The 18054-nt window shown below is 40.3% G+C and overlaps 1 protein-coding gene across 3 annotated transcripts in view; it reads right to left on the reverse strand.

The window, feature by feature from the left end:
• Positions 1-1058: 1058 nt before the first annotated feature.
• Positions 1059-18054, reverse strand: part of CDCP1 (CUB domain containing protein 1) — a 562995-nt gene continuing 545999 nt past the window's right edge. For all 3 annotated transcript variants that reach the window (XM_069088343.1, XM_069088342.1, XM_069088344.1), the window contains 3 exons: positions 17433-17798; positions 6132-6219; positions 1059-2471 (listed from right to left, as the gene is read on the reverse strand). In XM_069088343.1, the coding sequence (XP_068944444.1) occupies positions 2036-2471; positions 6132-6219; positions 17433-17798 (890 nt within the window). In that variant the 3' untranslated portion in view covers positions 1059-2035. The remainder of the gene's footprint in view (positions 2472-6131; positions 6220-17432; positions 17799-18054) is intronic.

The raw sequence follows: 18054 nt of genomic DNA on the forward strand, positions 1-18054 counted from the left end.
GACAGAGAGAGACAGAGAGACACAAAGAGACAGAGAGACAGAGACAGAGAGAGACAAAGAGACAGAGACAGAGAGACAGAGAGACACACACAGAGACAGAGACAGAGAACTTGAGTGCATGCGTGTGTGTGTGTGTGTGTGTGTGTGTGTGTGTGTGTGTGTGTGTGTGTAAGTCCTCCTGAGCAGGGGATGGCACTGAAGGGAACTGGGGGTTCTGTCAGGCAGAATTGAGCGGTGGGGGGAGAGCTCTATGCAAAAGTGCTAAATAATTGGGATAAGCTGCTATTCTCATGATCCTTCCCCTTTAAGTGGGCTACACTTACAGAGGCCTGAACTTCAGGGCACAGGGGAGGTTGCTCTTCTGGTGATGTGGGCAAACTTTGCTCAGATGGAATACATTTTGACCACAATGCTAAGATGACAGCTCCAAAAAGTCATAATTTTAAAGGGGGGTAAAAATAAAGCTACTACTTCAACAAGCTTGTTTTTTTTTTGCCATATTTTCTCCTGCCTGTTCACTTCAAAATCATGTATAACCAGAAATGACCTTTCGTTTTAAATGTTCTGTGTATGTATTTTACATGTTTATACACATGTATATGTACACATAAACACATGTCAAAGTTCATGTGTGTTTGTATCCCTATATGCACAGATACATACACACAGATAGATATAGAGTAAGAATTTAAGCTCCTTGAGGACAGGTCCTTTTTCATTTTGTCTTTGTATCTTCAGTGCTTAGTACTGTACCTTGCACTTTGTGTGTGTATGTGTGTGTATACCTGTGATTTCACCTGCATAGGAAGCTCTGCAGACCAGTGACTCTTCTGCCACTCAGTCTTAAGTAAGGAGTAGCCTGGGGGCACATGTGGTGCCCAGGTCCCCAGAGCCAGTGGGTGTCAGAGGTGGCCCTGGGAACCCAGCTATTCCTGACTCTTACTAAGCCATGCTGCCTCTTGCTTGGAACAAAACAGGTCCTTAATAAATACTTGTTGAATTGAATGAAAACTTATAAGCAATCTGAAGATTATAAAAAAAGTCACCAAGAAACCTGGTGAATTAAAAAAAAAGAGTTGTATTTTATTGCTTTTTGTCTGTTTTCCTTTAATAAATACAGACTCCCTGTAATTGCCAGTGGAGGCTAGAGAACCCGTGGGCAAGTAAAAGGGGGAAGGGAATCAGCCATCAATGTATTGAAACATATAGATACATATATGTATGTATATGTATGCGTGTATATATACAAGCATAGGCATATGTGTGTACATATAGTTACTTCTCTTTCAGTCTCTGTTCCCTCATCTGTAAAGTGAGAGACTTGTATTAGAGACCTCTAAAGGTCTTTCCACCTCTAAGTCTATGATGTTATGGATCCTATTTGCATTCAAATGACATATCTAACAACTGACCAAACAGAACCCAAAATATTTTAACTTTGAAAGAAGCTATGATGATAATTTTTTTTTTTTACCTCCAGGTTAATAAAATCCCAAACCCAGCCATCCCAGATAACCAGCACATCTTTCTTGCTGAGCTACTGAGGAAGATTCTTTACCCATTCTGACTTTTAAATTCACAAGCAAATACGTTTTTTATAAAGCCACATCTGCACCAAGAGGTCCCTGTCAGAGGACAGACACGCTCCCAAATTCACGAAATGGGCCGGTGTGGGCCGGTTCCAAGAACTCAGCCCTCTGCATGATGTGGCGAAGTCCCTTCATTCTTCACAGCCTCTGAAGCAGAATTCCTGGGGTCTCAGACTTCCTTGTTCCACTGCCTGATATGCACAGGCTAGAGCATTAGTCTTTATTTCCCATGCAAATTTTTAATAAAACCATGAACTCTGATGGTTGTATCCAAATTTTTTAAAAAGTGGTTATCAATCTGATACCACAAGATGAGCTCAGCCCACCTGTTTCTACCATAAAGCCTCCTCTTCATGCTTTCTTAGAAGGATGACTCACAAGCCTCCTGGCAGAGTTACCGTGGGCTTTTTGAGGGAGTCTTTTGTGGAGGAGGGGGTGATTCCAAGTTATTCCATGATAACATCTGGTTCTTTCTTTTCCAGTAAGGGTATATCATTGTCTTCACTCCCTTTGACCTCTATCGGTCTGGGATGAGAGAAAGTATAAGGTTCCCCATCAGACTCGGGAAGGAGGAAGGGGAGAGGGTCCTCTGGATGTAGTTTTCTTGTAGGGATCCTGGAGCAGATGGGAGGTGGGGAAGGAGGTATATCCCCCATGGGACCCTGGAAGGGTCGATACACATCCACTTCAGGACCGGTGGAGGACCCATTTGAGCCATTGAGCAAATGTCCGTACACCATAGTGTCATCGATGACTGCATAGACGTGGGAATCATTGTCTTTGCGCCCTTTCTGAAACTTCCCAATCTTCCCAGGCATCTGAGTGTTGATATTGCCATTGTATATGCCCACTGCAGGGCCTTTGCCAACCTTCTTTTTCTTACTAGAAGGAATAAAGAACAAAATGAGATAAAAAAAATCACTTTCCTGCAGTTATTCATGTGATGGTCTGCCCATGTCTGGTACTACTAAATAGTCAATAGGAACAGCTTTTAAAGGGGGAACAAAAAGAGGGGGAAACCCTAAGCAAGAGAGAGACAATAGGGGTTTGGTTCATAGGTGTCATTATTGGAGACGTGGGGGGCTCCTGTTTGCAGATAACACTGGACTTCTTGTCTCAAGCCCTGGAGCATTTCAAAGCTTACAGGCGGGGAACTGTAATCACTTAAAAGGATTTGCCTGGTTATCCACAATGCCTTTCTCATAGATTACAACATGCATTTAGATGGACAACCTATAGAGTGTGCTCATTATTACATATCTCAGATAGATGCTTGAAGTGGACAAGTTGGGCCCAGAACTAGATGGAAAAAGTGGGCTAGACTGCCTTTGGGAAATTTCAGATCATTTCTTAATGACCCCAACCTTCCCATGGAAGCAAGGACTGACTTTTTAATACCATTATTCTACTGATGTTTCTATGTGGCAATGAAATATAGAATAGAACAATGTCCAAAGATTTTAGAATGCACATTATCCACATAGAGATGTGAGTAGGACGTGACATATAACTCAAGGTGGACATCAAGGAATCGTATGACAGGGAGAAAAGTTGAGCTGGTTGTGTTGTGAGGGAGAGGGATGATAGGTACACAAGTCAGAGTGCTCTATGCAGTAACCTCCTGCTATCAGAAGAAAGTAAGGAAGAACCCGAATGTGTTGGGAGGGTCCCTTGTGTTGAACTTATGGGAAGTCATGGACAAGAGTCACACGGGATAGGGAGGGCATGGGCAGCATTGACAGAAACTTCCAAAGTGATTGTGATCACAGATCAATTTGAGCATGAATTGTGTGCTTAAATTACACGTGGTACACTCTTTGATGGTTAGGGATATGACCAATGCCCTATGGTTAATATTTCTGAGAATACTTCTGCCTCCCTCAGAACAGAGAGGTGAAATGATGTAACTAACTCTTCTAGAGAACATTATGTTTAGTTGGGAAAGACTTCTGTGAATCTTTTCATGAAGGCTTGGTACTTTCATGTGCATAGTGCTAACTTCCTTTGAATTAGTCAAGGGCCTTGGATGCTGGATTTCAAATGACAAGACATAAGGCTCAGGAAGGAAAGTTTTGCCTTTGTTTAGGGGTCAGGGGAGATGGGGAGTGGAGGTCTCAAGACTAGAGATTTACATTTTCACTGTTGGCAGCCTCTGATAACCCAGGAGAAGCAAAAAAGAGGAGAAATTCTAGTTCTCTTGTCTGAATCTCTTAATGACAACATTACCACTCAATTTTTATTGCTGAATTTTCCTCTCTGGCTTTAATTGGATGTGGAAGTATGCAAAAAAAAAATTCCAACACTGGAAGAAAGCTGTAGCCTTGACATTATGATAGTCATCCAGAGGAGGAAATTAACTTTTAAGCCCATCAGTAACTGAAATGGCTGAAATTATCTTCAGTGAACATAATGGATCATAGACTGTAGGAGTTATCTCTTCGTTTACCCTGGGCTGGCTCCTTGTCCTTTACAGAGGCAGAATAAATCCATTCCATTTAGCTATTAACATTACACTTTAGACCAGAATGAACTGTTTCAAAGGCCTCAGTCTAAGTGTCATGGTGGGTAGCGATTTATTCCTTCTTTCAGTTCTAGAACAAGCCCATCTCAGACATAGGTAAGGGCTTTAATGCAGACCAGTCACAGAGAGGACATTGGTGACAAAAGTGAGTGAGCTATATTCATAAATAATTAGTTGCTAACTTTACAAGCTTTTGGGTCATGGGAAGAGAACTCATTGTACTCTTCACCCCATCACACTTGGTTTGGACCTCTTTTAGGACTCTGTATTCCTCTGCTGTCCATTCTAGCTATGGCTCTGTGTTATCCCTCTTACGACCTTTTTTTCCCCCAATCAATGAACATTTATTTTCTCTCCCTCCCTACTCTCCCCACTGGATTAGAGCATTCTAATAGATAGGAACTGAGTCCTAACTCATCTTTACATGCCTCTTCCTTATCATCTTGTAGATAATAGGTACTCAATGACTATTTGTGAATTTTAATCAAAGCATACTACCAAGCCAAACACGGATTTATGCCAGATTAAATAGCATGGCATAATGGCAAAAACAATGGTCTTGGTATCAGAGGACCTGGACTCAAATCCTGACTGATGCTTGTGACCCATGTAACCCTGAGGGAGGAACAGAAAAGACTAGTGCAGGGGTGGAGAACTTTGAGGCCACATGTGGCCTTCTAGATACTTAAGTACGGCTGCATATGTGGCCTCAAGGCCACTGATTCCCCACCCCCTGCACTAATGGGACCAACCTTCTCATTATGCAAACGAGGAATCTGAGACCCACAGAAATAGTTATTTGCCCAGGGTCACAAAGCTGGTAAGTGCTTGAGGTGGAATTTGAACCCAGGTCTTCCTGATTTCAAGTCTAGCATTCTATTCATTATTTCAAGTTTCCTCTCTGGGTCTCTGTTTCCTCATCTATAAAATGACCGGATGGACATTGAGGTCCATTATAGCTCTGTATCTTGGATCTTATGAATCTTGGCTTTTTCTATTGGAATATTAATTTATTTAGACTAATTGGAATATTAACTTAATACAATTAATGATGATTAATTATTAATATAATTAATATATTTTTCCCAGATCAGACATGAACGTTCTGCATACTGCAGGGGACAGAAGTCTACAGAGGAAAACCATCATAAAAATATTAATTAAAATGGAAGAACTAGTTCCCTTAAATGGGTTGTTTCATACCCACCCACATTTTGCTAAAGGAAAAATTTCCATTGGGATTCTCATTGTCCATTTTCACATTATTAGTTGGGAACTTTTTGGACACTTCTCACCCCAGGTTAGTCATTTCAGGTGTTTATTCAGAGTCATAACACCAGTTTTCAAAAAATTGTCTTTTAGCTTCCTGGAAGGACAAATCACCCTAAAGAAATAGACTTTTTTTCTCCCTGTTCTGGGCTCACACAGAATTGACATGATCTGGCTCCACTGAACATTTTTTTAGGAAGCTATTTTTTCTCTCATAAAGGGAAAAGCCATCATTTTAAGGGAGTGGGAGGCTAAGACGGACTCGGTCAACCGTGTCTTCCTTTTTCTGACCATAGCCAGTGACCTAAACCAATTTTAGGCTTGAGGGCTCAATAAAGTGAGCAATTAACAGCTATTCTGTATCAGGGGTCGCAGTATTTGTTGGTACCAAGGGGATCAGCTATCTTCAAAGTCAAGGTCCAAGAGAATGTACGCCTTGAAACAAGCTTGTGAAGATGACAAAGAACATGGAATGACTTGTTGATAAGTGATAATGGTACATGGGAGCCTAAATCCCCAGGCAGTGGACCAGCTAGCTTTAGGGGAAAATGGCGAAATCTTTTTTTCTAGCATTCTTTTCCCCACATACCTCTGCAGGCTTCACCTGGCAGCCTCTACTCCCACTCTCTTAATTTCCAGTTCAATTTTTGGTAGGGAAGGATGACAAGAGAATATGATGGAAAATTGTTGGGTTGGAAGATTCAAAGGGATCCCCAGCTAAGCAAAGTGACTGGTGGAGAAATTGAACCTACCTCTTTTTAGCGTAACAAATGAGGAGCCCCAGAACAAAGAGCAGGGTTGTTCCACCACCCACAGCAGCAAGGATGATCACCGTCATGTCTGTCACCAGAGACAAGAAAGAGACAGAGACACATATTCAATGGATTAGGCCGGCGTTGGACTGAACATTGGGTTTGGATACCTACCACATCCACTCCAAAAAGAGATAGCTGCCTGGGACATCCTAGATACTGTGTCCCCACCCACAATGGAATGTCTTGAACAAGAAGGCATCAGAGAAGCAGTAGGAAGGCAAGAAGTGAGGCTCAGAAGTGAAGAAGGGATTGTGAGAGTGATGTCCACTTTGTGTAACTAAATAAAGAGAAATGAGAAGAAATCATAGAGGAAGGTCATGCACTTAACTGAAACTTAAGAAGTTTTTTTTTCATTTACCAATCAATCCAACAAGCATTTATCACATATCTACTATATGCTAGATGCTGCTAAAGTGCTGGAGAAAAAAAGAAAACAAAAAGTGAATGTTGTATTAAAAATTAGAAATGAGAAAAAGAAAAACCATAACAAATGAATGGAAAACTCAGGAGTTAATCTGATGGTATAAAGGGGGTCTTATTCATTTTGGTTTGTCATACATATCTGTGGAACCATAGCAAAGTTCCCTTCCTTCCTGGCCTCAGTTTCCTCATCTGTAAAATGAAGATGTTGGGCTAGATCAGGGTTTCTTAACCTTTTTTGTGTCATAGATCTCTTTGGAAATCTAGTGAAGTCTATGGATCGTTTCTCAGGATGATGTTTTTAAATGTATAAAATAAAACATGTAGGAATACAAAGGAAACCAATTATATTAAAATGCAGTTATTTAAATATTTTAAAAAGCAAGTTCACGGACCCCTGGTTTGGAACCTGTGAACTAGATGAATGCTCCCTAAAGTCTCTCCTAATTCTAAAAATCCTTTGATCCTAAATCATTTAAACTCTTTGAACTTTAATTTTCTCTTCTTTAGAATGAGGGGCTTGAAAGGAACACAAAAATTTATTAAGTGTTTACTATATGCCAGGTACTGTGCTAAGCACCAGGAGTACAAGTATAAGAAAACAAGGTAGTCCGTGCCTTGATGAGCCCCAAGATTCTTTCCACCACTAAGATTCTATGATTTTCTTTGGCATGTTCCTGACCACTTGATCTGTGGAACCCATGACAGCTCATGAGGCCAGTCTAAGCCTGGACAAGCTCTGTTATATATTTGATAGCTGTTTTTCACTGATTCTATAACTTTGTGCTACTTGTTGAACCCTGTTTTCTGTTGTAATTGCAAAATATCAAAGTGCTGACATTCTTTCCTTTCCATTTCTACTCTAACTAATCCAGACCCTTATTACCTCTTGTGCAACAGTTTCCTAACTGGTGTTTCCACATTTAGCCTCACCCCTTTTAATTCATTCTCTATGCCCCTGCCAGATTAATCATCCTAATGACCAGCTTCCATCATGTCACACCTGTGCCTTAAGAACCTTCAGTAGCTTCTCATTGCCTGATGAGCTGTTTCTTAGCCTGCACCTTTATTTGTGATGATCAGATGAGTAGCACATGCAAAGAACTCACAAACATTAAAGGGTTATCTAAAGCTAAGCAATGACAACAATAATAGTGATAACTCTCTTCAGTGACCTTCAAGGCACCTTTTCAGTCATCTCTTTTACTGTTCTCCTACAGATGCCCTACACCCCAGCCAAAACAGACATGTTCACTCATTCTCTGAATATAACCTTCATTCACTTTTCCACTTAGATGATTTTGTCTTTTGTGTGGAACTCTCCCTTCTTTTATAATCTCTCTCTTTTTTTTAAAAGCAATTGTGGTTAAGTAACTTGCCCAAGGTTACATGGCCAGTTTTTTTGTGTGGGTGTCAAGTATCTGAGGCCAGAACCGATCCCGGGTCCTCCCAACTCTGGGGCCAGCGCTCTTAACTCACTGCGCCACCTAGCCGCCCCTCTCATAATCTCTTATGATTGAAATCCTATTTGTTTTTCAGATCCCATCTTAAATACTGCCTCCATCAAAGAGTGTCTTTTGATACCCCCAAATCCTTCCATGTGACACTCTGGCATTAAACACATCCTGCCTTCTGTTATAGTTTTTGGTGCACTTGTTTCATTCTCTTCACTAGATCATAAACTTCATGAGGGCAGGGACTTGCATTTCTGTATAGCTGGCAGGGTCTAAGTGCATAGGAGGCAATCAATAAATATTTATTGAACTTGTAGGTTCACAGATGTTGAGTTGGAAGGAGCCCGAGAGATCGTCTGGTCCGATCCCCTCATGTTATAGATTGAGAAACTGAAGCCTCCAGTAAAGTGACTTGTTCAAGGTCAGACAGCTTGTTAAGTGGCAGAACCAGGGAGTCAAACCCAGGTCTTCTGATGCCAAACGTTGAGCTCTTTCCATTGTATGTGACGTTTTCCTACCCCCACCTTCAGTAGAATGAAAGGAAGACTGTCATATGTCTATGTCTGTATCCCCAGTGCCAAGTACAGTGTTTGACATTTCATAAATAGTCAGCATTTCAAAAGTGCTTGTTAATTATGCTTTATTGTCTTCAACTGAATTGTAATGAGATTCCCTCTCCAAATGAGGCAGATGTAGACACCTTCAAGAGTTAGTAAAAATGCTCTATTCCTTCAAGTTGACCTTGAGAATATACTTCAAACATTTTCTTCTTCCTCCATTCAGGGGGGAGAAAAGTGTCAAATCTTAACTGTGTATCACCTAGATGTGCCTGTTGCTGAAAACCATCTGAGTGCATTGGCAGAATCTTGCTGTAGATAGGGGTCTCTAGCATATTGAAATGTTATCTATCTGTCACCCTTATCTTAGCACTCTGGGATTGGAGGGTTGCCTTTAAAAAAAAAAAGTGGGGCAGCCAGGTGGCGCAGTGAGTAAGAGCACCGGCCCTGCGTCCGGAAACCCAGGATCGGTTCTGGCCTCAGATACTTGGCACCCACACAAAATAACTGGCCATGTAACCTTGAGCAAGTTACTTAACCCCAAATTGCTTAAAAAAAAAAACCAAACAAGTGCCCACTGAACTAGAATTAACTTCAGACTTATTGTGATTTTCAAACCTTTGGTTTCTAAGGTCACATGGGCCTTGATATTGAATTTCATTGTGGCTGGTCAGTTTTTTATGAAAAATTATTTCTGGCAAAGAAAAATGCTAAAATCCCCTAGCATTCTGGTCCTTAATCAAATGGTCACAACTCCTAGACCAGTAAGAACACACTGGCAATTATCTGTCTCTGCTGGCTCATAAGTGCTTGGCAAACACATTCATCTCCACATAGAAATGGGCTTGTGTCAAGGTGTTAATTGAACTGCAGATGAATGTATCAGGAAGTAGAAAGACAGTACTAAGGGAGAATTTTGTTTGGAAAATTTTTGTTCTGAGTGAAGAAGTTTCTTGGGATGAAATTTCATTCTCCAAAGGGATAATTATCTTGTATGTATTTAGTGTTCCTTCATATTCACACACATAGCCACCATCCCCATTCAAGACCCCGCTTCTCACTTAGGCCATTACAAGAGCTTCCCAATAGCTTTCTCTGCCTTTAATCTCTCCTTCCACTAATCCATTCTGCACAGAGCTGCTAAATTGGTCTACCTAAAACACAAGTCTGATCATTTCACTACTCTTCTCTAGAAACTTCAGCTACTCCTTTAAAATAAATTACAAAATCTTAAGTTTGGCACATAAAGTAATATTTTCACAATCTGACTTTAGCTTATTTTTCCAGGCTAATCAGTCTCATGTACCATATCTTTAAGCCAAAATGGCCTTGATCATCCTCCATTTATGACATCCCACCTCCTGTGTCTGGGTCTCTACAAAGCTATCCCCCCATGACTGGAATTCTCTTCCTCCTCACCTCTACCTCTAAGAATGTTTAGCTTTCCTCAAAGTTCAGCTCAAATACCTCTTTCTACCAGATACCCTTCCCTGTCTGTTCAGTTGTTGGGGAGGAAGACAGGTAAGACCCATTACTTTGTATGTGTTAATTAATTTATCTGTGTATGTGTAATTTCCTCCAGTGGAATGTAAGCCCTTTAAGGACAAGGACTATTTCAGTTTCTGTCTCTTTCCCCAGTGTTTGGTATAATGCTTTCTGTGCAGGAGAACCTCAGTTATCTATGTCTATATCATATATGCATGTATTTCTTGTACATTTATCATAGGGATAAGGATTATAACCATGATTGCATCGACATAAGGAATTCCCAAATGAGGAAACTCTCTTTACTAGTGTAGGTTGGCATCTCCTCTGCAACTTATAGCCTTAAAAGTCACCTACAACATTGAGAGTTGAAGGGACTTGCCCAAAGTCACACAGCCAGTATATGTCAGGTACAGTCTTAAACTCAATCTTCCTGACTCCATGGCTAAATTTCAATCTGCTATGTTACAAAGTCTCGTGCATTTATTGTGTAAATAATAATATTTCTCTGGTGCAAATCTTCTAATAGTATGAATAAGATAAGAATTTATTAAGCACCTATTATGTGCTTAGGTACATAAAGGTAAAATAGTCCCTGCCCTCAAGAAGCTTACATTCTAGTATACTTTCTTTGGATAAAGATTGTACATTTAGAAGAACTATAGTTAATGCTTGTAGAGGATCTAAAAAACTGTGATTCTTCGGGTCCCCCTAACATAGAGACCAATGTGAATGTACAGGTCACTAAGCAAACGACTTAGATTAAAATAACATAACAACAATGTCGACAAGATAGAAGGCCAAGTAATAAAAGATAAATAGGAGTGCATGGTGTGCTACTGCTAAAATACCATCTAAAATGCAAAAGTTCCGAATGAGCTGAGACTAGCAAAGCAAGCTCACAGAAATGATCTTTAAAAATCTATGTTGGGGGCAAAAGGAGGAGGATCAAAGAAGGGAGGAGACCTTTACACCCCACGGGGTGGATGGGACCGTGACAGCCACCAATGAAATAAACCGCTGATTCTTACAGTGTTTGTTTTCTCTGCAAAGAAGAATCGTCTTTACACTGGAAATACCAGCACAAAAAGGATTAACAGGGAATTGATAAAATAGGTAAGGAGATAGAGTACCTACTGGTCCTTGATAAATCCATGTCATCTGACCTACACGTGCTACACCCTTGGGTTCAGAAAGAACTGGCAGATATGATTATTTAGCTACTGTCAATGCTCTCTGAGTGACCATGGAAAATGGAAGAGGTCTCACAAGATTGGAGAAGGACACACATTATGCTAGTTTCAAAGAGAACGGTCTGGGCAACCCCCTAACTATAGGTCAGTGAGCTTGATTTTGATTTCTGGAAACATTTTAGAAGGATTCAGGAGATGGTTGGCCAACATCTAGGAAGGGACGTAGTAATTGATTACAAAGAGTTGCATGACTTCCTCAAGGACAGGTCGTACTGGACTAACCTCCATTCCTTTTTTTGATAGAATTGCTAAACTGGTAGATGAAGAAAATACCATAGACAAGTATAAAATATCTCATATTCTTCTGAAAAATAAGGAAAAACGTAGATTACGCAACACAATCAAACGGATTCAGGATTGGTCAAACACCTGAACTCAGAGAGTAACTGGCGATGGTTCCACATCACTATGGGCAGAAGTCTTCAGGGGAGGACCAAAGATATTTGTGCTTGGTCCTGTACCTTTAACATTTTTATTCATGACTTGGATAAAGGCCTAGATGACATTCTCAGCCTATCTGCAGATGACCCAAAGTTGGGAAGGGCATCTAACACAACAGATGACAGAGCCAAGATCCAGAAGGGCCTTGATAGATTAGACCAATGGAATGAATCTAATAAGATGAAATACAACAAAGGTAAGTGAAAAGTCTTGCACTTGACTTCAAAATATCAATTTCCTAAGTATGAGATGGAGCAGGGAAGGGGTATGATTTAATAGCAGTTATGAAAAAGATCTGGGAGTTTTAGTGAACCACAAGATCAACATGACTCCACAGTGTGATGTGACAGCCAATAAAGCTAATGTGATCTTGAGCTGCATTAAGGTGGGACTTAGGAGGTGATGCCCCACCATATTCCACCCTGATGAGACTCTATCTGGAATACTGTGTTCAGTTATGGCACCGTAGCTTATAATGGGCATTGATAAACTAGTGTGTGTCCAGAGGAGGGCAGATGCTGAAAGGCCTTGATTGCATGTTATATGAAAACTACATGAAGGAACTGGGCATGGTTAGCCTGGAGGAGAGAAGACTTGATGGGGGTGAAAGTGGATAGGGGCCATGTAGCTGCCCCCATGTGGAGGAAAGGTCAAGCTTGTTCCGTTTGACCCCAGAGGGTGGAAGCAGGAACAATGGATGGAAATTGCTGGGCTTGAGGTCAGGAGAGACTTGCTGACAATGAGAACTTATCATTAGTGGAATGGGCTGCCTCAGGAGGTCTTGAAATAGAGGCTAGAAGACCTCTGGTCAGTTGACTGCTTTTGGGGGTCATATGGCTTATGAGGTCTTTTCTAGTTCTTGATTTCTATTGGAAAAGTCTATACACAACCATATAAAAGAAATGATAGCTATGATGCATTAAAAAGGTAAAAAAAACAATATCCAATAAAACAAACCTCAAAGACACCGAAGAAAAAGATAAATACATGAACACAATTAAAAGTCAGTGTACATATGAAAAAATCAAATTGTAAGCAGTTTGGGATTTAGGTTTTATAATGGATATTTGAATGTTTTTGTTGATCGTTACCCATTTGTAATTTGAAAAAGATTGTGATACAACTAAAAAAATTAAAAATGCTTTAAATATGCCAATTCATTTTTTTCTTTGATATATTTCTATGGATGAATACATCTCATATATAACAAGAGCCAGGCTGAGATACGGTAGAAAGTATTCTGGCCTTACCCTCAGAAGACCTAGGTTCAAATCTTAGTTCTTCTCCTTATTTCCTGTGTAACTCTAGGACAACTTGCTTAAAGCTTTTCAAGGCCTCGAGAGCTTTAGTTATAAAATGAGGGGGCTGCATTAGATGACCCCTAAGGCCCTTTCAGTTCCAAATCTCTGAGTCTGTCTTATGAAACTCTATTAACTTAGACCTATGAATTTTCTCTGTTTTATCAGAGAACTTGGCTTGGACAGAACAAGCTTGAACTTTGGGCTTTTACTCTCATTACATAATTGCCTTTCATGATGGCTCGAGGGCCAGAACATCATAAAAGAAAAGATTCTGACTCATATCCATTGCTGAGAGTGACTAATAGAGCCTGGGGCATTGTCTGGATTTGGTCTGTTTCTCCTTCAGGGAGGCTGTGGCCGACTTTGAGGAAAACTTGTGTACTACAGGTTAAGTAGAATGAATTTAACCCTGGGCTCCTCTATTTTGAGACATTTTCACATCAATAGATGGTGCTAAAATCAAAGTAAGCCATCTCTGTGACAGATGACTAGAGAACCTCAATACTGTGTGTGTGTGTGTACACACACACACGTGCGCATGCATACCTGTATATTTGAAGGGAACAGAAAGCTAAACATACATTTTTAGCGGGCAACAATAAAAGAGAAAATTAGTGGCCATAGTTCTTAGCAACACCTTTCATTAGGAGGTACATCCAGGAAATTTTTTTTATAGTAGTTGTTGTTTTAAGGCAAATGTTTATTGCATACTTAATCATAAAGGATATGTTTGTTAAAACTTAATTTTGTTGTTTCTGCTCAGTCATTTTTCAATTGTGTCCAACTCTTTGTGACCCCATTTGGGGTCTTTTTGTCAAAGATTCTGGAGTGGTTTGCCATTTCCTTCTCCAGCTCATTTTACAGATGAGGAAACTGAGGTAAAACTTAATAATTAACTTTAAAACTTAAACATATTTTCAAAAAATAACTAAACTTTAACTCAAAAAATACATACTCAAAAATCAGACAAAATACCAATTTTTTTTTTGAGACATGAGAATATGCCTGGACACATCTCGCATAATACCCTGTATATGTCTGCATCTGTGTTGATGATGTGAGAGAAGTCTCTGATATAGCTATATGGTTTATTCTAAAAATGCATTCCTTTAGTCTAGGCATTCCTAACCCTGGACTTTTTAAAAACATATTTTGATAACAGGATCTCAATGAACTGATTTCCTTTTGTAATTCCTTTGTAATATTCTGTATTTTATGCATTTAAAGACACCTATTCTGAGGAGTCCATAGGCCTTACCAGACTGCCAAAGGAGTCCACTATACAGAAAAAAATGTTAAGAACTCCTGTTAGTCTAAAAAAAATTAATAAGATTAAAAAAATTCAGAGACCATACCAAGCAAATCCATTGCTGTGAATTTTCATTTTGTAAAATATTTGCTGAAAAAATAGTTTCTCTTTGTATCTCCAAAGAGAACAGTTGGTAAGCCAATAGGTAGAGAGCTCTTTGCAATATTGCCCAAGCAAAGAGAAAAGAGAAGATATTTCTCAGGGCACCAAGCTCATTCAAGCTACCCCTTCCAACTTTTGTCAGGAGAAGTGAAGTAACAGCTTCTAACTCACTTCCTCACTCTCCTCCCAGCATGACCAGTCAGCACCAGGAGAGCTGGCCTCATCCCTAATAGCATAGGGAGCCATACTCCTGAGCCAGTAGGGCCCATCAGCAGGAGTGGAGATAGAGCCCTGAAGGGGGGTTGTGCAAGGAGGGGAAGGATGTGGTGATGCCAGTTGTAAAGTTTAATGATCTAATCCTGCCTTCTGCAAGCCACAGGAGAGCTGGAGCTCTGAATGGCAATGTGAAGGCATCTCTGCTGGGTGCACATCAGTAAAAGTAAACACATGGAACTCATGCTATGAAGCCATGATTTACTGACCACACACACTCAGAGTGTGACCATTTTCCAAGGTGGCCCAGGTTGGGGCCTGGGAAGGTAGACATCTACGGTTCAGAATGGAGCAGATATTCAAACTATACCCATTTACTAAAAAAGCCTGTGCCATACCAATCATGAATACAGGATGGCTGACCTCCTCCTGAGACTTTATGAAGAAAAGAGACACCAGGAAAACTTCACCGATTTTGACTGGTTGAGAGGAATTCCAGCCCAAGTCTGCAAAATCTGAATTATAACCTATTTTACAAACCTCAAACTAGGAGAAAAACTGGAATGCAAGTTGTTTGAGGACTTAGTTTAATGAAGAGCTAAGGATCTGCAAGCATTTAATTAGCTATTCATAAATCAATGATGTTTCTCAAGTCCTAACACTTGCTATTTAATAGTAATTTATGTTTGATTGAAAAAAAAAACAACAGAAGAGAGCAGAAGGAAGTTCGGAGTGAGCATAGACCAACAGAACGGGCTCTTTTTACCATGTAGCTTTTCAAATTCATTATACACTTAAAAAACTAAAAAAATTATTGAGTTTCAGTTTCACACAATGCCCCCCCCCAAGCAATTTATATTTGTATAGTGTTTTGTAGCTTGTAAATCAATTTCATGTATACATATATATTTACACAATATGTGTATATATGCATATGTCTATACATGTATACAAATTTAAATATTTAGATATAATTTCATTTGATCTTCATAATAACCCAATAATAAGGTTGGCAAGGAAGGAAATAGGCTCAGAGATGTTAGTGATACAAGAAGTGTCAGAGGCAGAATTTGAACCCAGGTCTCTTGACCTTTAAAAAAAAATAGTCTTATTACAACAGATGTCTCTTCTAAATAGATTTAGAAAGTGTAGTTTGTCAAATAGACTAAGGAATGTCCCTGTAATCTGATTCATACTATTCATTTATTTATCTTCCTTGCTTCTGCACTCTTGAGTAGAACAAAAGTTCCAAAAATTTTAAATTTGTAGAGTATGAATTAAAAGGGTTTTAAAAAAAAAAGCAGAGTCCCATTACTTCTATGACAATGTCATGATTCGAAGACCTTTCTCGGTATCTTCACTTTCGAAAGAAGCCACCTGATTCTGGGGTATAAAGGGCTCAATTGCTGGACAGCATCAGGATGACCTGGGTTTGAATGGATGACCACTGGAAAGTCATTTAACCTCTCTGAGACTCATTTTCCTCATCAATACAATGGGTATAACACCACAATCTTAGAGTTAGAAGAGATCTGAGAGGCCAGTCGCCCAACTGGCCTCTGCTTGAAGACCTCCCACTCAGAATAACTCTCCTAGGAAACTTTTCCTGTCATCAAATCAAATTTGGCCACTTACACTACCCATTGTTCCTGGTTTTGCTCTGCAGCCCACGAGAACCAAGAAAAACCACTCCTCCATATGACCTCTTCAAATACTTGGTAACAGCTATGGTATGTTCTCCTGAGCCTTCTCTTCTCTAGGCTAATCATGCCCCTCCTCAGTCTTCCTGTGACATCGCCTGAAAGCCCAGTTGTTCTTCTCTGGACACTGCAGCTTATCGGTGTCCTTCTGTGGCGCTCAGAACTGAACACAATACTTCTTCAGAAGTGGTCTGACTTGGTCAGAGCACTGAAGGACAATCACCTTCAGTCCCTGGAAGCCACGCTTCTCTCAAGGAAGCCCCGAAACACAGGAGACTTTTTTTTTGTGGCTAACATACCACACTGCTGCCCGTACTGAGCTTGTGGTCCACTAAAATCTAAATTTTTTTTTTCAAATTCTTCCTTCCCATCCCTCCCTCATTCTCCCCTAATGAAACTTGTAGTACTTGTCTCATAGAGTTGTTGTGAGGCTTAAGATGTACTCTAAAGCTCTCTATAAACATCAGTAGTTATTGCTATTTTTAAGGGCACTGTCCCCATTATCTGCCACAGCAATGGCAGATTTCAAAATTAAGAGCTGATGAGTAATCAATGATAAATAAATGTTCATGTTTATATAGGGAAGCATTTAAGGTCCACAAAGTGCTTTACATATATTATTTTAGTAGACCCTCCCAACAACTCTGGGAGATGGGTGCTATTATTACCCTTAATTTATAGGTAAGGAAACTGAGGCTAAGAGGTTAAGTGGTTGCCTACATAGCTAATAAGTGTCTGAGGAAGAATTTGAATTTAAGTGTTCCTGATTCTAAGTCCAATGCTCTATCCACTGAGCCTTCCAGCTGCCTGTCTTGTCCCTCTTAATGAGAAGTTAGGCAAGGAGGTCATCGGAGCTCTACGTTTCATTGACATGATCCTGGTATTAGAGCTATTTTATAAATGGGTGCGTTTTTCACTAAATGCTTTCAGCCTGACTATAGGTCACTGTCCCACTCTTCCTGGCACCATGCCCATAACCTAAAGAAAACAGTGGCCCACTTACCCATCTTTTTTGGGGTGAGAGACACACAGAATTGAAGATCCAGCTGTTTGCCATTCATTGGGCTGCAGTTGGAAATGTTGACCCAGAAATTGTGATGTAAGTCTCTAGGCTTGGGCAGTGGCTCATCATCTCGACTGACAATCTCTTCAGCCTTTGCCTTTTGCTCCTGGATGATCATGAAGGCCCTACCCGTCTCACAGGACACACTCATTCTCTCCTTGGAGAACGTCAGGCGGGCCACCTGATTGTTGGGGACTGAGATGTTCCAGGACACTGAGGTTAAAGGAGGCAAGCCCCGATCCCAGTTAGGGGTCCGCAGGTAAACTTTGGCTTTGGAGTCTGGTATCACAGTGAAAACACCTTCATCTGTAGGAAAGAAAGGATATCAAGTTGGGTAGTTTACTTTTTTCCTTTAGACATACACTAGGGACAAGCAGTGTTGAAGGTATGGAAAAAACTAAGTGGAGCCTGGGTCCAAAATTGGTCTTGGGTTTTTTGACAGGACGGGTCAGTTTGTGAGACCTAGAACCAACCTAGCTTTGCAGGTTTACTGGACATTACTTCCCTTCTCATGTTCTTTGATCTAGCCAAACTGGCCTATACTTCATAGACAACACTCCAT

The sequence above is a fragment of the Petaurus breviceps genome, unplaced genomic scaffold, assembly GCF_028583685.1.
Source record: "Petaurus breviceps papuanus isolate PSGF00001 unplaced genomic scaffold, PetGlider_PUasm1.0 185, whole genome shotgun sequence".
Classification (NCBI taxonomy): Eukaryota; Metazoa; Chordata; class Mammalia; order Diprotodontia; family Petauridae; genus Petaurus; species Petaurus breviceps.